The sequence below is a fragment of the Peromyscus eremicus genome, chromosome 8a, assembly GCF_949786415.1.
Source record: "Peromyscus eremicus chromosome 8a, PerEre_H2_v1, whole genome shotgun sequence".
Lineage (NCBI taxonomy): Eukaryota > Metazoa > Chordata > Mammalia > Rodentia > Cricetidae > Peromyscus > Peromyscus eremicus.
The window spans coordinates 4316650-4337546 of NC_081423.1; the positions used below are offsets into that span (position 1 = coordinate 4316650).

Below are 20897 nucleotides of genomic sequence, written 5' to 3' on the forward strand. Positions count from 1 at the left end.
GCAGAGGGGATGGAGAGGAAAGGCAGGTGCTGAGGTACTGGGGTGGACATGGGCTGGGGTCTTCAAGTCCAGGGTTCAGGTGCTACAGGGTGGGATGGGAGTGGCCAGGATGGGCTGCCTGGGTGGGGTCCTCTCCTTGCCTGTTGCACCGTGAGTACTTTTCTGGCAAGACACTGGCATATATACAGCCAGGTATGACACTAGTGTCTACAGGATTATGGAGGCCAAGAAGCCATGTAAGGCAATGCCCAGGAGAGCCGCTGTGGTGGCGCAGGCCAAGCTAAAGGGCCTGGCACCCAAGAGTACTGATATCCCAGATGAGGGGAGGGGGCATTTCTCCTCTGTGTCTTAGGATTGGGTAACCACCACCCTATCCTTTAGTCAAGTGTTCCTCCTTTCTAGAGGCTTCCCACAGGTGCACTCTGAAGTAAAACTACAGCAGAAATCTGGGCAGCTAGTCTAGTCACACCTAAGGGAAACTGGAACAGCTGCCCCTACGATCCCAGCCATCTGGAGCAGATACCCCCTGCCATCCCAGCCATCCAGTAGATGGGATGAGGAGGGGTGATTATGACTTGAAAGTCTGCCTGGACCACACAGAATTATCTCAGAAGTGTAAAGGTCCTGGGGTCCATCTGACCGTGACCCTGGGTGACAGGAATAATTCTTCCTCCAGGGCATGCTAGGCAAATACTTGAGCTATGAGCTATACTTCCAGACTGATTTTATTTTTCTTTGAGACATGGTCCTGCTAAGTTACCCAGGCTGGCCTTGGACCAGTGATTCCTTGTCTTAGCCTCCTGAGTAGCTGGGATCACAGGCCTGGGTAACAACAGGAACTCTTCAAACCCCATGTGATTCTAGCCGGTTCTAGGTTAGAGTGCTAACCTGGGCAATGACCTGCCCCCATGTCACATGCACGAACAAGGACCTGCCAGGGAGCAGCCACCCTCTGCTGAGGGAGCTGATCTTTGCAAGGCTTAGCCACTTTCTTAGGGCTATTGGGTCTTACCACGGGACAGGGCTGCGCTGACTGTCTCGAGCTAGTAATGCCATTTGATCGGGCATGGTTGGGGGAACGCAGAACCTTTAAGGACAGTAAAGGAGAGCCTTCCAATGCATCTTCCCTGGCAAGTAGAGCCTGGAAAATTCTTCTAGCAGTTGTTGGCTGGGCTGGGGAAGGCCTGGATAATACTAGTGTTAATCTAAGTGGGTGAGGCCAAAAGCTGGGCCCTGGGTATTAAGAACATAAGAACTCGAGTTGGGAATTTAGGACCCAGTCCAAGACTGGCCTTGCCGTTCATCTTCCAGGTGAAGAGTGTCACACATCAGGCTCTGGGAAATTCTGTCAATAGACTTGGTCACCTACAGCCTGCAGAATTGGGGAACTCTCTTAGCACACTGTGACCTGCAAACTGTGCCAGCACACTGCCTTGCACAGTGGTAGTCCTGAGTTGACTTCTTGGACCACAAGGACAGGGTCTAGTGGAGTCCCACTGTGACCTGGTTCATCCAAGAGAAAAGCCTTCGTGAGGTGCTCTCAAACCTCTCAACATGGGGTCCCTTTAACAGACAAGGCAGGCATGAGATTTGGTTAAATCTTAAACAGGTGGGGGTAGAAGGAGGGGGCATAGCTGTGATCCTGTCAGGGAGGAGGAGTGAGGAAGATCCTGAGTACAAGACCAGCCTGGGCTAGACAGTGAGACCCTCTCTCTAAAAAAAAAAAAAAAGATGAACGGGCTGGGGGCACAGTTGGCTCAGTTGGTAAAGTATTTACCTTACAAGTATGAGGACCTGAGTTTATCCTAAGAACACAAGTGTGGGAGTTTGAAAGAAAATGGCCCCCATAGGGAGTGGCACTATTAGGAGGTGTGGCCTTGTTGGAGGAAGTTTGTCACTAGGGTGGGCTTTGAGGTCTCCTATGCTCAAGCTACGCCCAGTGACACAGTTCACTTTTTGTTGCCTTCAAATCAAGATGTAGAACTCTCAGCTCCTTCTCCAGCATCATGTCTGCCTGCTGTGGGATATCCTGTATGTTGTGAATATATGTTGCTATGATTGATTGATAAAATAAAATGCTGATTGGCCAGTAGCCAGGCAGGAAGTATAGGATAGGCAGGACAAACAGAGAGGAGAGGCTGGGAGGTGGAAGTCGGGAGGAGATGCCAGCCTGCCGTCCAGGGAGCAACATGTAAAGGCAACAGGTAAAGCCACGGAACACGTGGCAACATATAGATGAACAGAAATGGGCTGAGTTAAGTGTAAGAGCTAGTCAGTGACAGGCCTGAGCTAATGGCCCAACAGTTTAATTAATATAAGTTTCTGAGTGATTATTTTATAAGTGGTTGTGGGGTCCGTGGTGCTGGGCAGGACTGGAGAAAACTCCAGCTATATCTGCCTGCATGCTACCATGTCCCGCCATGATGATAATGGACTAAACCTCTGAAACTGTAAGCCACCCCAATTAAATGTTTTCCTTTGTAAGAGTTGCCATAGTCATGGTATCTCTTCACAGACAACAAATAAAATGAAAAAAAATCTGGGAGCTGGGTGGTGGTGCACTCCTTTAATTCCAGCACTCAGGAGGCAGAGGCAGGTGGATCTCTGAGTTAGAGGCCAGCCTGGTCTACAGAGTGAGCTCCAGGACAGCCAGGGCTACACAGAGAATCCTGTATTGAAAAAGAAAACAAAGAAGCTGGGCATGGTGGTGTGCACTGTAATCCCAGTGCTGTGAAGGCAGAGAGAGCAGGATGCCCGGGGCTTGCAGGTCAGCCATCTTAGACTAGTTGGTGAGCTTTAGGCCAGTGAGAGACCCTGCATACACAAAATCAAGGTGGACAGTACTTAAGTGTACTGGCTAGTTTTACGTCAACTCAATACAAGCTAGAGTAATCAGAGGAGGGAACCTCAATTGGGAAAAATCCTCTATAAGATCAGGCTGTAGGCAAGCCTGTAGGGCATTTCTTAATTAGTGGTTGATGGGGGAGTGTCCAGCCCATTGTGGGTGGTGCCATTCCAGGGCTGGTGGTCCTGGGGTCTTTAAGAAAGCAGGCTGAGCAAGCCATGATGAGCAAGCCAGTAAGCAGCACCCCTTAGGGGCCCCTGCATCTGCTCATGCCTTCAGGTTCCTGCCTTGCTTGAGTTCCTGCCCCGGCTTCCTTTGATGATGAACTGTGATGTGGAAGTGTAAGCTGAATAAATCTTTTCATCCCTAAGTAGCTTTGGTCATGGTGTTTCATCACAACAATAGTGACACTAAGACACTGAGGAACAATGCCTGAGGTTGTCTTCTGGCCTCCACATGCACAAACACACACGCATGCACATATTCACATTACCTGCAAACACATGAGCATACACAAATGCAAATATCACATACCGCTAAACCCCAACAACTCCAAAAGTGAGTTCTCTGGGTTGGCTTTGAGCTTGTTTGTGTGGCACTGTTCATTCCTGGCAAGTTGGCATGCTGAATCATGACTGTCTAGGGAAGGCATGCCTATGTCCTAATCTCTGGAACCTGTGGTCATGACTATTTGGCACTAGGGTCTCTGCAGATGTCAGCAGGCTGAGGATGTTATGAGGTCATCTTGGATCAGGGTGGGTCCTTGTCCCATGACTGATGTCTTCAGGGAAGGGAGAGGGTTATGAGGCATGGAGACCCAGAGCCATGTGACCATGGACCTAGAGCCTGGTGACTCACCCATTAGGACACTGAGGCTTGCAGAGCATGAGAAACTGGGAGAGAGGCACGGAATGGGGTCTCCTTGTGCTGTGCTGAGCTTGCGTTTGTGGCCTCTATGGTCATGGGAGAACAAACTCCTGTCATTTCCACCCTGCTAGGAGTGTGTTAGCATAGCCTAGGACCAAGGCAAGGCAGGGTCCTCTATTCCAGGTGCGACCTCCAACTTCAATACACTATGTTGAGAAGGTGAGTCTAGCTCACGGTTGTGTCTGGATGAGTGTAGCTGCTGTCAGGAGGGGAGGCTGAGCTGGGGTGTGGGAGCATCAGAAGAGGGGCAGGGCCCAGGTGCCAGGCTAACTGCAGAGCCTGGTACCTAGGGCCTTAATGGCAGTGGGTTCTAGCTGTGGGTAAATGCAGTGGTAATCTGGGTGGTAGAACCATGAGCAGGGCGATGCTGGGGCACCATGGCCTGCCCAGGGGAGAGCAAGGTATGCAAGCTTGCCATTGGGCATCATGTACTCCAGATTAATTCCTGAGAAACCCCAAGTGTCTAGTTATGCCAAACCCACCTTCCTTTGGAGAAAAGCATGTTAGGCCTTGAGGCTTCTTTCCCAGTACCCTGAAGAGCCATGGAGGAGCAGGCAGAAGCAGAAGAGGCTTTCCTTATCGGGCTGCTTGGGACATGGTCTTCCCCTCCAGTGAGGGACTCAGGCTGCTGGCAGGCAGGCAGGATGCTGCCGCCTGCCCTTACCTGCCCCTCCTGCCTGCAGTGGGCAGGACACACTATGACAGATCTCCAAGGAGACAGTGACAGGAGCTGATCTGCAGGGGGACACCTCCAGCCTTGGGGTGAGGACACAAGAGGAAAATGGTAAGTGCCTGGCCCTGAGCCACCACATCAGCCACAGGGGAGTCCTGGTTGGGATTAGACAGATTCCAGAGAGAATCATTTGGTAAAGAGCTGGGAAACAAGTGCTTGGGAAAGTACTTGCCTTGCAAGCATGAGGCCCTGAGTTCAACGCCCAGAACCCATGTATACATGCAAGCCAGGCGAGGTGACGCTGGAGAGGGAGAGAGGATTCCTGGGGTTTGCTGCTGGCCAGCCAGCCTAGGCAAACAGTGAACTCTAGGCAAAGAGACGGGTTCTGTCTCCAAACCCACTGGAGAGTGGCTGAGAAATGACAACCATGGCTGACTCTGGCTTCCGCCTTCCACACACAAGCATGGATGTTCACACACACACACCAACCACTGGGACTGACTAGGAGTCACCTCACTCTTCCCACTTTGAGGATACCTTCCTGAGTTTACTTACAGTGAGTTCCTTCTCTAGACTGAAGCCACCAAGACATGCATATGCCCACATACCCAAAGCAGGGCTGCTGGGATGGTGGGTGGGTGCTCGTAGCAGCAAGCAGTTAGTTCAGTAGCAACCACACCACTGTAAGGTGGGCTCTGGGCCCACCCTGAGTGGGCACTTCCTCTGAGCCCAGAGAGTGCTAAGGGCTCTCAGTGGGGGTACTGTAGGGATTCTGATGACTAGATCTGGGAGGTGCTTCTAGTTTTGGACTTGAATTCCAGATGATTCCAACACGTATCCATGTCGGTGAAGTGCTGCTGAACCCTCTCCCTCCTGTCCCAGCCTGGGGACTCGCACCTCTGCCATGCAGGTTTCGGATCAGGATGACTGCACAAGGCCTACCTCCTGTTTCCTCATCCGTATACGGGGGACAGCATGAGGTAAGGGCTCCCCCACCCTCACCTGGGTCTCTCTACCCCTGAGGGCCTGGCTCTTAGAGACCCAGGATAGGCAGGGAGATAGCTGAACCCCCTGACAACTGCTGTTCTTGCCCCTGTCCATCCCTAGGTCACCCCCGCTCCTGTGCATCTTTCCAATATGTTCCTTCCATAGACTGAAGCTATTCAGACATGTGAATGCCCACAGAACCAAGCAGGGCTGCTGTGAGGTAAAGGAGGCTGAAGGTGAGCCTTTGGATGATGCTCCAGTGAGCAGAGGCCACTTGGGAACTCCACTTAAGGGACCCCAGAGCCTCCCCAGGCCCAGACATCATGGCTGGGCTTCCAAGGAAACAGGACAACCACAGAATAGGCCAGAAGAGGAAGTAGGCTGTGCTGTGGGCCGCATTTCTCCTGTAAGGACCCAGTATGAGGTTAGGCGTCCAGCTTCTTCTTTTGGGTTTGCTCTCAAGACCCTTATTTTCCCAGGCATTTCTGGGCTAGGTTCAAGCCAGAGCATCTGAAGCTATGAAGAAACCTGTTATTCTAGGTCCAGGGATTTCCAGGGTTCATCTTGATACATGTTGGGGTATGCAGGAATTGTGACCACCAGTGTTACCTGGCTGTCCCAGGTGAGGAGCCCTTCCTGTCCCTATCAGGACAGGCAGGGCCTCACCAGCCCATATCACATGGCAGAGAGCAGAAGGCTTGGAGCAGCTGAGGCAGAGCAAACCCAAGATCCTGTCCCCCTTCGTGGGTAGGCCCTCCCCAAATAGGACTGTTCCCAGAACTGCCTCAGCAGAGCTGGAGATGGCAGTGAGGTCTCTAGTCCTTCCACCTGATGGGTGGTAACAGCTCAGCGTTTGATGGCCCTCCCCGTGGTGGCGTAGCCTACTGCCATGGTGCCGAAGAACAGCAGGCCTCACTCCTGGACCATTGGTTTTGCTTTTTATTGCCAAGTTCCAGTTTACAAGGAAGTTCTAGCTTTCGTGGCCCCCTCGGGTTCAGTCCCCAAAGTCTAAATCCTGCTGGCAGAAGCAGGCACTTCCCTGGCCAGAGCTTCCCAGCCCTGGCCCCACTTTGCAACAGTTCTTCCCAGCTTCAGCTCTGCGGGAGGGAGGACGCATTTAACCTTCTACCCATTGTTACTGCGGGAAATATATTTATTGCATCTACAAAAGACCAGACCTGGTTTACCCGTGCCTTATTTACAGCTGTGCGTTTCAGAGGCCACAGAGAAAGCCAGTGCTGTCCTTAGGAGGGATGCTGTCATCCAGCCCAAATACAGCAATGCAAGTATTTGGGAGGGTGCTAGGCTGGCTGCAATAGCAGAGGGTCGGCTCTGGGAGCCTCTTCTACCACCTCCACCATACAGGGAGCTCACCACTACAGAGTCTGAGCTGGGGGAAGGGTCCTGATGCCCACACCTCCAAACAGGCGGGGCAGTGCTGCGTTTCTCTAGGGTGATAGTCAAAGCAGAGATGTAGGCCCTGGGGCAGTGACAGAAGGGAGAGAGCCAGGGCAGGCATGGTGTGCATGGCCTTAGAGACAAGGCTAATGGTTTTGAAGGCTGACTCTGGGACCTCCAGGTCAGCTCTGTGTCCTTCTGGACCTGGTATCCCTCAGTTCTACCTCCCTGCTGACCGTGGGAGACCTAATATGTTCTTTCTGCCTGGGTCTGCCTCGGGAGGAGCTGGCAAGTCAGTAGGGTGTTCCTGAGGATTGGGTTGTGCCCATTGCCACCAAGATCTAGGTGAGGAAACGTCCTGGCCAGCTGCTTCCTCCAGGACCTTCTCATCAGCAATGGGCCAAGGAGCTCCGCTCACATGAAGTTCCCATTTGCTCACCTGGAGGAACCCCTGGGTGCCTGGCTACAGGAAGCCTTTGGGGACAATCTTCCAAGCTGTGGGGGACAGGCTTGTCCTTGGTGAATATTACATGGCAGCTCTCCTTTAGTGTTTGCTGACCACCTTGGTCATGACCTTTCCCCTTCCTTGGAACCTCCTGAGTGCAGAGAAGAGGCTAGTCACAGAGGGGTGGAACCCACCTGCATGGGTGGGTTAGGGTGGCTGCAAGCATTTCTCACATGACCACACTGCAGGGTGGAGGAGAGTCACTTGCATTTTATAACATTTATGCTGTCCTAGCAACTGTCATCTCAAACCCAAAGTGCCTGCTCCTCTGTCTACCCCTCCCTGCAAATGACCAAGGAGTAGCCAGGGCTGGCTGTGGGGGCCCAGGGAGCCCTTCTTTTCAGTGGCCATCACTCATCTCCCTTTCCAGGGGCTCTGCTAAACCTCCTGGGACATCCTTTCTTGCCAGGCCTTAGGAGCTTCTGCCTCTGGGCCTGCCCACCAGAGTGCTTTTAGAAACCAGAGAGGCCAGTCTACATGGACACCACTCCCCTCCTGGGGAGCATTGGGGCTGCGGGAAGTGAGCCCTACAGGGGTGACAAGGACTGCTGATGTGCAGATGGTGACGTGCCTCCCACAAGGGTGCCCTTGCGGTTAGCCTTCAGTGGACACTGACACTGGGTGAGGCCACATCGGCAGGAAATCCACAGAAGGCCTTCCCATGGAGCCGTGAATCGTGAACTGGCTGGCTGCGTGCAAAGGCAGGCTGGGGGCTGACGGGGCAGATATGGGTTTTGCTGGCACATGCCTAGAAGAATGGGATTTTCATACCGCAACAAGCTGTGTGGTAGTGGCAGAAATGGGCAGCGGAGGAAGACTCTGCTTTCGGGTCATCTGATTTGCAGCTGGGCCTCTGGTCGGGCATCCATATGCATACTGGGAAGCTGGTTACATCTGAGGATGACTTCCTGTGCCTTTGACTCCTGTCATAGCCACGTGGGCTAGGACCTCCATGGTCCCAATGGATCTCTCTTAGATGAAGAGAGAAGGTAGCAAGCCTGCTGGAAGCTGTGCCGATGTGGTGTCCTGAGCAGGGAGCAGATGTCACTCAGGTCACATGACAGCACAGAAGCTGGTCTTCTTGCTCCATATGGCCTGAGAGGGCTCAGGTCTCTCTCTTTTTGTTCAGAAGTATCTGAATGTTTCAGGGAGAGACTTTATCACCCCACAGACTTGTAGGATTGGAGACAGAGAAACAAGTATCACTCAGGAAGAGAGGAAGTGACAGGCGCACCTTCAGAATAAAAACACAAACAAGTTCTACACAAGGGGAACCTAACGGCTGGCACTTCTTATGTGACACCAAGCCTTAGGGTTTGAGAACTTTTTCTCTTTGCCCCTCTCCCCAAATACTCTTTTTAAATAAATCTCTTCACCTGTTGCCAAAACCAGAAATAAATAGCCCAAAAGAGATGTTTATCCAGGTGCTTCTCTATAGAGTGCGACCACAGTAACCTGGTCCACTTCTGTGCACACTGGGAGTGAAGACAAGGGAGCTGCCTGAAGGAGGGTGCACCTGGGGCTGTCAGGATCAGAGACGGCCCCAGACCCCTCTGAGGTGGCCAATGCCATCATTTGTACACAGGAGGCTGTCTCTGAGATCCCAGCCTGCTCAAGAAGAGGTCAGAGCAAATGAGAAACTCCAATGGTTCATGGCTGCCTTGCAGCAAGAGGTGTCAGGGACAGTTTCCAAGGCCATGGAGAATTATGTGTGCTCCTGATGTGTCTTGCTGTCACAAACTGCATTGGGGTCCCTGCCGGCAGGCTGCACACACAAAGGGAGGTCCCTGGGTGCCCACTCAGTGCTCTGTGGGGCTTGCAGGCTCTGGGTATACAGCATCCTCATCTGGGGGCTCTGTGCCTGCTGTGGCCAGTGCGGGGAGCTGGGGGACGCCAGTGAGGGCTCGGAGGCTGTGGGGATCGACTGGGGGCACAAGGGTCAGCGACTCAACGCTCAGTGTGTCAGCACTGTCCTCATAGAGCAAGGAGATGGTAGGCTGCTGTGCGGGGAGGAGGCTGGGGGACAGGTGCATGGTCTCCGCCTCAGAGCTCCTGGCCAAGTTCTTGCTGGGCTTGGAGTTGACTTCCATTTCATTCACAATCACCGACTTGTCTAGAAGGTGAGGCTGAGGCTGTTCCGGAGTTGTGGGGGCATCTAGGGAAGGAAAGCAGAGATACTCTCAGCTCTGGTGACACTAAACACCTGGCACCCGCTACTCCTGTCCTGCATCAAGGTAAAACAACCTGTGGGGAGATTGCTGGCATTAGGGCCTGGCCTGGTTCCACCTACTCCTTTTGGGGACCCAGAAGCTGCTAAGTCTCATCTTACTTAGGCCTAGGGGATTGTGTTGGGACCCTGGGTGCCTGACTCAGGCCTCCTGTGAAACCAACCGGTAGATACTGAAAGTGAAACCTGGCCTGGGCACTTGGTGTGCAGGGAGAGTCTGGGCCGACTGCCTGGTGATAAATATGTAAATGGGATGCAAACAGCCTGGGCTGCACCTGCAATTCCAGGCTATTTCCAGAGGCTACATTTGGAGATATTTGCCAAGGAGTCCAGTGCAATGGTTAAAAACGAATTGATAGAACTTTCTAGTTTCTAAAATCTTGAACTGTCATTGCCTTGCCGTCTGCAGGCACTGAGCACCCACCAAGGGGATAGGCTGGTCAAGGCCACGACTGTCACAAGTTTCCCACAAGGGCCATGAAGAGGAGCCATGAGCCTCCAGCAGATGGTACAGTAGCTGGTTTTTGTTGCTGTTGTTTGTTTGTTTACAAACCCTGATTAGACCGTGGACACACTACTGGCTACTTGCTTTTCAATGATGAGTCAGCCAGGAATGTATGGCATTCAAGGGAAATACCATCCAGGACTGCAGAGGTCGAGCATTTCAGACCGTGAGAGGAAGTGCTAGGAGTGTCACTTGGGCTGTACATTTATATTTGGATAGATTTTAGGGTTGACTGTCCTTGGACAGAAGATGGTGATTATTCAGCCCCTGGAGCCACGTGAGGAGACTTGGGGGCACATGGGATGTTGTTTTGCTTCAATGCTATTCTGGTTGAATTAATTTTTGTTTTCTCATTTAAGCCAAAATAAAACAGAAAAGCTAACGGAACACAGAGCCAAAGGATGGAAGCACGAAGAACAAAATAAAACCAGGCAACATGAAGAATGGGGTGGAGCCACAGGTAAAGGAAAGTGCACACCAACTCTCCCAGGGCACACCAGACTCTGGGAGGATGGAATCCAGAAGGGCCTAGTCCATTCTTTTCCTAAGGGCTTTACTTTTGCTTTTTGTACTGCTGGGGATGAAACCCAGAGCCTCAGGCATGATGCTAGCCAAATGTGTTACCACTGAGCTGAGGTATAGCCTGCCCTTTCTTTAAAGAGGAAAAAGAAGAGGGAGAGAGAGTGAGTGAGAGGAGGTCTGGAGAAAGCCACTCCCTGTGGCTCTGTGCCCATCCTTGCTGGAGGGGCTGTGGGTGTCAGTGAGAACTGGTGCAGGAAGAGAGCGGTACGAGCTAAGCCCAGAAGTGCTGTTCCCACAGCTGTCGGTGCAGCTTTCTCCGGCTTTCCACAAACTTGTTCCATTGTGTGCCAACGCCTGTGAGCTGGGCTGGCTTCACATGGATCCTTGTTGTGACCTTGTGGGAACCGGCCGTCTCCGTGTGGCACTCAGTGATCTCTACGAAAGTTTCCAAAGGGGTCTGAGCCTACCCTGGAACTCCTCCACGAGGGGTTCATGGCCAGGCAGCTTGGAAATGGCTCACTGCAAATGCAACTGTCCTGCTGCTGTTGGTATTGGAGGGACGGGGTGCAGAAGCATTGCCCTCCTGGATCCTTACCTCTTTCCGGGTTCTCTATGGGGCTTTTGCTGATTATTGAGAATAATAAGGAAGGCAGAAGGACCACAGTCAAAGCCATCAAACAAAACAAGACAACTAACACTGTTACACAGGCAAATGGCTGTCTTTAGAAAAGTAACAACTCTGTTAAAAGGGCAGGTTTTTTTTTTTTACTTTAGAAATACTCCTAGTCATTTTAATAGAAAGAGAGAATGCCCTCTTGCTCCCTCCTTCAGTTGCTGCTGTTTATACTGGGAATCCTTCTTGAAAATGGGCACCAAGTTCATATAACCAAAGGGGCAAAAGGAGAAGAGGGGCAGGCTTCCCCGGGAAAAGTGCCACAAGGCCACTCTCTGTTCAAAGGCCGAGCAGCAAAGGTGACCTGTTGGACCTTTGGAATCTCTTTTCTGCTGATTCCAGAACGGCTACAAAGTGGGCTCTGGAAAGGAGGGGTTTGGACATGGGCCATAGCGAGAGAGGAGGGTTGAGGGGCTTCCAGCCTCTGCCTGTGAGTGCACTAGGAAGTGTCTTGGCTGACCCTCACAGATGTGATCTACAGCTTTAGAGTAGGGCCTTACTGGTCTGTGTAAAGCAAGTGACAGCTTCCAGAAAAATGATATAGACTGGCTGTATATGGCTCGAAAGTGCTGTGGGAAGGAAGGAAGGAGGGAAGGAGGGAAGGAGGGAAGGAAGGAAGGAAGGAAGGAAGGAAGGAAGGAAGGAAGGAAGGAAGGAAGGGCTCCATGTAGCACGCTGATGCAAAGCTCAGAGGGTCAGCTGGCGAACTGAAAAGAAAGTGAAGGGCTCCTGCTGATACACACTGTCAGCACACGGGCACGTCAACAAGCACTGGGGAAAGAGAGGCCAGCTGCTCCCCTCTCCTAGTGATATTTAAAGTGATTGGGGCACTGGAAAGATGGCATCCATCAAGCGGGTAGCATTGGGCCTGGATAGCAGCTGCATTTGCTGCTTAGCTTTGGCCAAGGCTTGGGAAAGAACATTCTAGGTTGCTTTTACAAGCTTACAATTCTCTAGTCAATTGCAGGTATTTGTGTGGACATGGCCTCCAGCTCAGGGCTTACTTTGAGACTACATTGAGCCTGATGTTGGATAGGACGTGAGGAACAACTGCAGTGCTCTAGGTTACCAAGGAAGGACCTGGGGGCAGAGGGTTGGGGGTGTGTGGCCTTAGACAGAGGACAGAAAGGAAGAGAATTGACTTTAGGGAAGCTAAGATTGGGATGGTGTGGCCCAGCTTTCCCGCCCTGCTCACGCCGACCCTGTTGCATGTGGCAGGGATATCATGGGCCCAGGGGGGCTCCGGAAGGAGACCTGCCTGATTTGATTGTGCGTGAGGTGCCGTGGCAGCTGCTGGTCGAAGCACTAAACCCAGTGGCCGCCGTGACTGTCGGCCTCCGACAGGCTGAACACTCGCCGGCGTCCTTCCCTGCCACTCCCGACTAGAGGGAAAACACAGGACAGGTCATAGAAAGCCTGCAACAATGGAACGGCGAAGGTGAGGTGGAGAGACACAGCAGTGACAGACACTGAGCATTAGCAAGAACAAAGGGAGAAAGTCTGTGGCTGGAGTGACCCAGACTGCCAGCCCACCACGTAGACAGGACACATCCATGCTGTCCCCCAAGACGAGCCAAAGTCAGGAGATCTAAGAAAAAAATTGTTCACTTATGCAACTTTTCTTCTTTTTATTAGACAGGGTCTCACATAGTCAGGGCTAGCGTCAGACTCTGCTACACAGCCAAAGAGAATCCTGGAACTTTGGATCCTCCTGCCTCGACCTCCTGAGTCCATTACACAGACCTGGTTCATGTGGTACTGGGGATGGAACTCAGACTGTGTATGCCAGACGAGCATGTGGCTGACTGAACTACAGCTCCATCCCTCACTCATTCAACTCAATATGATTAGAGACAGAGAAGGTCCAATCCTGCTGCAAAGATTCGGGTCACTGATAACTTCTGGTCTTGTCAGAAAAATCAGGGGACAGGGATAAAAGGACAAAAGTGCCTGTCAGTTTTATCTGGACCTGCAGAAAGATAGGAACACAGGAGGAAATGCCTGCAGGAAAGAGGGTCTGAGGATCAGAGCCAAACAAATCAGTGACCCTGGGGAGGGTGGCATGGAGGGGATGTGGGAGGTGCTGACACTCACCTTAGACTCACAGTGACATTTGGGGGAGGGGAGGACTTGGAAAGCCCCACCTTGGGAACCAAGGACCAGGGTGTGTACAGAGCAGGAAATGGGAAGACAGGCACCCAGTGGCTCAGTGGGAATGCACAAGCTGGGACAGCAACACAGGAACGGCTCAGGGTGTGTTTGGGTCATATTCTCAGAGACACTGCAAGAGTAGAGCTTGCACAGTGGAGGACAAGTGAACACCACAGGACGCCATGCTGAGGATGGCCACGCCTGTCCATTTCATGTTGGGTCTATTTTGTCACTTAAAAGAGAAAGAAAGAAAGAAAGAAAGAAAGAAAGAAAGAAAGAAAGAAAGAAAGAAAGAAAGAAAGAAAGAAAGAGAGAGAAAGAGAGAAAGAAAGAAAGAAGGAGAGAAAGAAAGGAAGAAAGAGAGAAAGAAAGGCAGGAAAAGGAAGAGAGCACTGCAGAGGAAAGACAACCCTGCCTTCTCCCTGGAGTGCCTGCCCTTAAAGGGCCACTGGACTGTGTGTCCAGAACTTCAGTGTAAAAATTAAGGAGGGATGCTCAGAGAAGGTGCAGGGAAGAAGGGAGCCTGGGGTCAGAGGTCATGGAGGCGCTCGCTCAACACTGGGTCCCCAGAAGCCAGCCCTTTCTTTTGCCTGTCAGCCCTTAGGATGGCCAGTGGTGGCTGTAGTGCACAGGCTGACATTTACATTTACAAGGGCAGCCTGACCTTCCCTCTAGGATCATTTCCAATCAACACTTTCTGTCTTCCTCCTCAAAGATACTCACAAAGAAACTGTAAAACTTAGCTCATGTGGATGCCAGACACGAAAGGGGCCGTTTAAGGACTGCAGTAGGTCACGGACCCAGTGTCTGAGGGGACACAGCAGGCACTGTGGGCATAGCACGCCAGTTGACTCCACAGGGTGCCCTCTCTTGGTTGAGGTCCCAGTTTGTGCTGGGTCTGCAGGTTCTAAAACCACTTCTGGGCAGAGGCCTTGGTCAAGAGGCATAGAAATTGTTTCTCAAAGACAGACTGCCGGCTTCTGTACTCGGAAGGGCACGATTCGCAGGGAAGCTTTAGGGAGATGGGGAAAGGACTCTACCTGTCTCGGACAAGATAGAGGGACAGGGCCCAGTGGGACTTGTGTGAGGACTCCAGACTTGCAGCATTCATTCCTTGGGTCTTGTCTCTAGGAAGACAAGGACCGTTTGCAGCTGATCTGTGCTGGCTGGTGGAGCCCCTGCCTGGTCCCTCACTGTGAGTTCCAACTGCACACATTTCTCTATGGTCATCTGATGGGCCTTGTCTGGCCCTGTTCACCTGTGAGAACCCTGCTTTGCCACTCGGTGTCCCTAACGTCTGTGCACAGAAGGAACCTGATTGCCTAGAAAAAGACAGTGCAGTGAGCAGATCAGGGAAAGAAGGCAGTGCAAGGCCATCTAGTAGAAGGAGGTCTTGGGGCAGGCCTCAAGACCATCTAGCCTGGATGGGCAGCCTGCACCACTGATGCCTGGGAGCACAGGCTGGAGCCCCACAAGAAGCTGAGAATGTCCATCCTGGGGATACACGTGAGTTTCTTTCAAACCCAGGCAGGAAGTGAGGTCGACCTAGCTGGACAAAGCAGATACAGAAATGACCGTCTTTCATTCCTAGTGTGGGGATGAGCTTGCATCAGAAGAAAATGTGGCTCTCTAGGGTCTACTGTGCTTTTGGGGACCCCAGCAAACATTGCCCTGATTGGGACCCACATGGTAGCCCAGGCATCTGCTACCTGGGACTATGTGCTGCAGGCTCCATGCGTGGGACTGTGGCTTTGGAGCTGTGCCCACCGGCAACTGTGTGTGAGGGAGGACGGCTGTGAGAGAGTTGTCACACTCAGGGCTCAAACTCTGACCCCGGTCTATGGCGCACCCCTGGAGGTAGCTGAGAGACTCAGGGGCCATGTCCCATACTCTGCTGGATTGTTTTGGAAGGCAGAACATGGTTGTGGAGTCACCAAGGATAGGGTTCACATTTGGACTCCCATCTGCTAATGGCAGTGTGGTAGGTAAGTCACATGATCTGTCAGAGACGTTATGTTTTCAAATGGAGGAGAGGCCTCAGGGAGGAGGTGTCTAGGGAGTGCACCCAGGCAAGGTGCCCAGGCATAGGTGGCATACACTGGGGTGACCATGCATGGGCTGGGGAGGAACCTACACAGACCATGAGAAATGCCAGAAAAGTATGAGTCTTCCCTAGCTCTTTACTCCTTCCAGACTGGTGTAATTGGTGTCTGTTACTTGTGGGTCTGGTGTACTGTTCTGACACATGTATAATGTGTGGTCATCAAGTCAAGGGAGAGGAGTACCATCACTTCAGGCACTTTTCTGGGATCAGGAATATTTCAATTTGCTCTTCTGGCTATTTTAAAAGTGAGAGAGAGGTATTGGGACCCAGAGCTGCCCTGCTGAATTACTTAGCCCTAGACCTTAACCCTCCCACTTAGCTGTATTTTGTGATCTGCCCTTTGTACATTTTTTAGTATTCAACACCATGGAGCAGAAACGGTAAACTGGACTCTCACAAGCTAGATAGCATCAATCATACACCTTCCCAACCAGATACCTGACCTTGCAGTGGGGCATTGGTATCTCTAAGTCTCTGGAGTTTGCTATCCTGGCTTCGAGGGGCCTGGCTGCTGCTCTCTATACTCAGGAGCTCCCTGGCCTCTGGGAGGTTCAGTAAGTATAAGGTCAGCAATGCTCTGTGTTAGCACCACACCCTCAAAACTACTCTGAGGACAAATGGACTCTTGGCAAGGCCATAACTGTACAAGCTGAGCAGCAGGAACAGAAGGGGAATGATGTGGGGAGAGGCTCCTCAGATTCATCCAACTACCAGCTGGACATCCAAGGACAGTGCCTCGAGCTGATGGTGGCAGCCCTTGGCAGGTTTAAGAACTGGCCACTAGGCTATGTAGGGGCATCTTCTCTGACCCTCAAATACTGGGCTGCCACTTGGAGCTATTGTCAAACTCAGACACTTGGTAGAGGGACCCCCACCCCTTTCTCTGTCCTTGGCTTTCCCCCAGCACCGCCTGATAGGGCATAGGCATGGGGAGAGCAATCTGGTTAGGCTGGACCTTCAGGAACAAAGCATGTACTTGGTTTTGGATAGTAGGAGTACCCTGAAGTGGAGTGTTGAGGCAGAGAGGCTCATGGGCTCCTGTGGGCTTTTCTCAGGGTCAACAGCTCCATCTCAGGGCATCTGATCCCTGCCACCAGAATGAAGCATAGTTCTTGGCCAGGTTGGCTTTCTGAAAGAGGTGAGCTACTGTGGAATGGACAGAAGTGGATGGGTAGCCAATCTCAGGCTTTTACTGTCACGTTACATAAAAAATGGGGCTGGTATGCCTGCTGGGATACAGTGAAAGGGAGCAGACACCTCAGAGGTCCTGACTGTCACTTATTCACTGAATTGCCTGGCCATCTGACAGCCTGGCTAATGGCCCCTGGATTTGTGAGATGCAAAGACATGTTGCTGGCACTGGGCAGGGAATGGTGGGGACTGAGGGATGACAAGGCCAAGGCACAAATAAACGAGTGCACATTGTAGGGTTGATTGGGACAGCAGGGGTTCTCTCTGGTTTTAGGTGTTGGAAAAGAAGTATGTGGCTACCTGCTCACTCAGATGCTGGCTCTGCCTCTTTAAAAACAGAAGAAAGGTGCCGTAGCTATGTGGAAAAGACCTTTTACCCTAGGCGTGCTGGCAAACAAGAGTGTCTGGGTTCATATGTAGATACAGAAATGTGCATGTCAGCAAGTATGCATACAGCACATGAACATACAACCCTGAACTCCTGTCCTAGAGCAAGGCGAGACCAAGGCAGGGGCCCCAGGAGCTGTTCTTTGCTCTGAAGGATGTTCCATGTGCATTTCCCACTGTGAGCCTGTGAGTAGCAAGACAACTACTTGGATCTGTAGCTAACCTCCAAATAAGTCCAGAATTACTTTCCCCTAGCCTGGGGCAGGGATAAGAACAGACAGTGAGTTGGAAGAGGTTCTAGTGAGGTGGACCTGAGGGTGACCTTCCTGCCTGGGCCTTGTGACATCAATAGAGATGGGAAAAAGTACCTTGTGGGGGTAGCCCTGGTGGGCTAGGATCCCCTGAGCCACAGGCATGGGTATAAGGGTGACTCAAACCTCTGCTGGTAAGACAAAAACTGAAAGTATTGGGGAGGGAAGTATATAATACCCAGGAAGACACTAGTCCCAAGGGTATGGGTATGGCACCATGGGCTTTGCCTGGCATGGCCCTCCCCATGATTCCTCATCCATAACTAAACAAGAGGAGGGATAGGTGCCTCATAAGACATACTGAGCAGGGCTCCGATAAGACCTTGGAAGCATAGAGAAGGGCATGGAGAGGTACAGGCTAGAGACATGGGTCCCCTGTAGATCATGGGGTAGTGCTGCTGAGTATGAAACCCTGCACTGGCTTGTCCCTATTTTAGCCCTGCCCTTTTGGCTACATTTGGGCTGTGCTAATCAAGAACCAAGCCTGATGTCTGTCCCCTGCGACCTGATGCAGAACAGACAGACACAAGTGTGAAGGCTGCTCATTAAAATAAGAGCCCAGGATGAGGCAGGTGGAGGTGGGGCTGAGGCATTATAGTCTGACTCCACTTGATGGACTCTTTCTTTGATGGCCTTTGAATTGGTGTATATTAAAGGACAGCAAGATGTGACCCTGCTCTGCCCTGATGAACTCCCTAAGAGGGGCAGGGTATGCCTTTGGTGTGACATCTAGACAATGCCGAACACTGAAGGAGGAAACTTGTATGTTGGGGCACAATCAGCAGGGGCACGATTCCTCCTTCTCCCAGGGTTCACACAGTCATGCCTGAGAGAGCCTGTGGGAGCCCGTTTTCAGGTTCCTCGTGGCTTTACCCAGCAGGTCCGCACAGAGAGGATGATTAGGACTGCCGGCCTGAGTGCAGGTGTCTGGGATGGTCTGCACTCGGCTGTGCTGGGGGAGGAGGTCTTTTGCTCCACCCCTTGGCATCTCTATAAAAACCCTGGGGCAGAGACAGTTGGGGCCTGTTGGAATAGGTTTCAGGCCCTCTCGAGGCTATCCTTTATTTTCTGTCTGTTTATCTCCACAATCTAAATCCTTCTATCTAATATTTCCTGCTGCTCACACTCGCTGTGGGGTTGGTGGGTAAACGCCCCACAAGACCCCTCCTGGTGACACAGAAGTGATGACATGCCACTTAGGCCAGGCCTAGCTGGTGCCACCCCCTATAGCTCTGTGTATAAAGCCCTACAGAGCAGACCACCCAACAGGCACTAACCCAGCTGGTGGGTGATGCCATCTTGGTCAACCATAAAGAACACCATTGAGGAGAAGCTACGGGTCAGAGGTCACAGCAGAGGTGAGGGTCCCCAGGGCAACCAAAGGCCCTCCCAAAGCCTCCCATATCTCATGGCCAATACCTGCTGGGCTCTGGGTTGCCGAGGGTGTGGAGGAAGAGCCCCCTGAGTCACAGTGGCTGGTGTTCCCACTGCTGCTGGGGCTCCCACTGGCAGATGGTGGTGATGGTGACGACAGGGACGGAGAGCTATGCTGGTTTATGCACTGGGCCACAGCAAAGCCTGCAAGACAACAGCAGCATGCAACAGGATTCATTAGAAGAGCGCGGAAAAGCTTCGCAGAAAGGGGTGCTACCCCCGTGATGAGTTGGAGACATGAGGTTAGCTTTTGCCTCAAGGCAGCATGGGGGCCTCCATGTCAAGACAACTGGACTGGACTTGTGTCTCTGTGCGTCCTGACATATTTTCCAGAATGAGCCGATCTCTCTGGTCAGGGGCTAATCTGGCTGGGCATGTGTGAAGCTGCTTTCAGAAACAGCTGCCATTGACTAGGCCAAGGCAGGGCTGTGGTGTCTGTTGTAGCCATAGCAATGGTTGACTCTGCTTTGGGGCTTCAGGGCTCCTGTGAAAGGTCACACAGGGAGACCAGCATCCTCATGGCTGAGTTTTGGGCCTCATTCTGCCAAAGGGAAGGCAAGCTAGGAACTGGAGAGACCTGACTGTCGTCCCCTCACTGGAACCCCCTCTGCCCTGGCAGTCCTGACAGGGCAGGCTCAGCAGTAAGGAGGGGTCTGCTGAAGAGTCGAGGACAGTCACAAACTGCCCACCCTAGAGCCACTCACAGGCGTGGAGGCGCCATGGTTTGTGGCCACACAACACGGCGAGGGGCCTAGCTCTCTAAGTATCTTAGAGATACTTAGCTCTGGGTGGTGAAACCCACTTCTCAGTAGCAGGTGAATGGCTACTGCAGCCTCTCAGTCTGTTTCTGGTTGTTTACTCTCATGGCCTCAACCATGGGGGTCGTGAGACTTCCCAGCAGGCCCCACACAGGCAGTGTGCATGGCAAATGCCCATTACAAGTGTTCTTTAGTGACCAGAGAGATGACTCAGCAGTTATGAACACTGGCTGCTTCTGCAGAGGACCCACACGACAGCTCAGAACCTGACATGTAACTCCAGTTCTAGGGGATCTGATGCCCTCTTCTGGCCTTTGTGGGTACCAGGCACACACATGGTGTACATACATTTATATAGGCAAAATACTCGTACATAAAATAAAAAAAAATCTTACTGTTATTATTGCTGTTGTTGTTTGAGATAGGGTTTCTCTGTGTAGCCCTGGCTGTCTGGACCTCGCTCTGTAGACCAGGCTGGCCTCAAACTCAGAGATCTGCCTGCCTCTGCCTTCCAAGGGCTGGGATTAAATGAGTGCACCGCCACTGCCTGGCAAATCTTATTTTTTTTTTTTTTTTTTTAAAGAAAAGTGTTCTTTATGTTGGGTGTGGTGGAACACACCTTTAATCTCAACACTCAGCCCTCATGAGGCAGAGGCAGGCAGATCTCTGAATCTGAGGCCCATTTGGTCTATACAGTAAGATCCTGTCTCAAGAAAGAAACCAACAACAAAAACTCCAAACCCAAAAAGTACCTCATTATGATGAAGCTCAGTCTTGCTGGCCAGCCCAGGAGCTGTACCCCTGCCTCACGTTCCTCACAGACTGGGGCTTCTGAGCTCTTACAGCCCTCCCAAAGGGCTGCAACATCTGATTGTTTCTCTACAGACATGCAAAGTTGCAGGAACAACTATGTTGATAACCTGTGAGTCCATGCAGACATGGGGTCTCCACTGCAGCCTCTGGAGCTGGTGCTCCACGGACCTTATTGCATCTGCTCCCTCAGTCAGAGCTACAGTAAATAAGACAGGGTCAGGGGCAGGTCCCTTGACAGAAAGGGTGCCCTGACATTCCTGGCCACTCTTAGTGAACACACTCAGCAGCACCAGCCTCACTCTGCCCCTCCTGCACTGCTGGAACCTCCAGCTCCTGACACTTCCTCCAGGAGGCCCATCAGGACCAGCCTTACTTGCATAGAACATAGGTGCTGGCCACTGCCTTTTGATAAGTGTGACATCAAATCTGACTAGATTTGGAACTGCCATGGAAACTCCTCTGGGCCTATCTGTGGGAGTGTCCCCA

At 52.0% G+C, this 20897-nt stretch overlaps 1 protein-coding gene across 4 annotated transcripts in view; it reads right to left on the minus strand.

Annotated features, from left to right (window-relative positions):
• Positions 1 to 8593: 8593 nt before the first annotated feature.
• Positions 8594 to 20897, minus strand: part of Clec16a (C-type lectin domain containing 16A) — a 223779-nt gene continuing 211475 nt past the window's right edge. For all 4 annotated transcript variants that reach the window (XM_059269996.1, XM_059269997.1, XM_059269994.1 and 1 more), the window contains 2 exons: positions 18826 to 18984; positions 8594 to 9490 (listed from right to left, as the gene is read on the minus strand). In XM_059269996.1, coding sequence (XP_059125979.1) covers positions 9135 to 9490; positions 18826 to 18984 — 515 coding nt within the window. In that variant the 3' untranslated portion in view covers positions 8594 to 9134. The remainder of the gene's footprint in view (positions 9491 to 18825; positions 18985 to 20897) is intronic.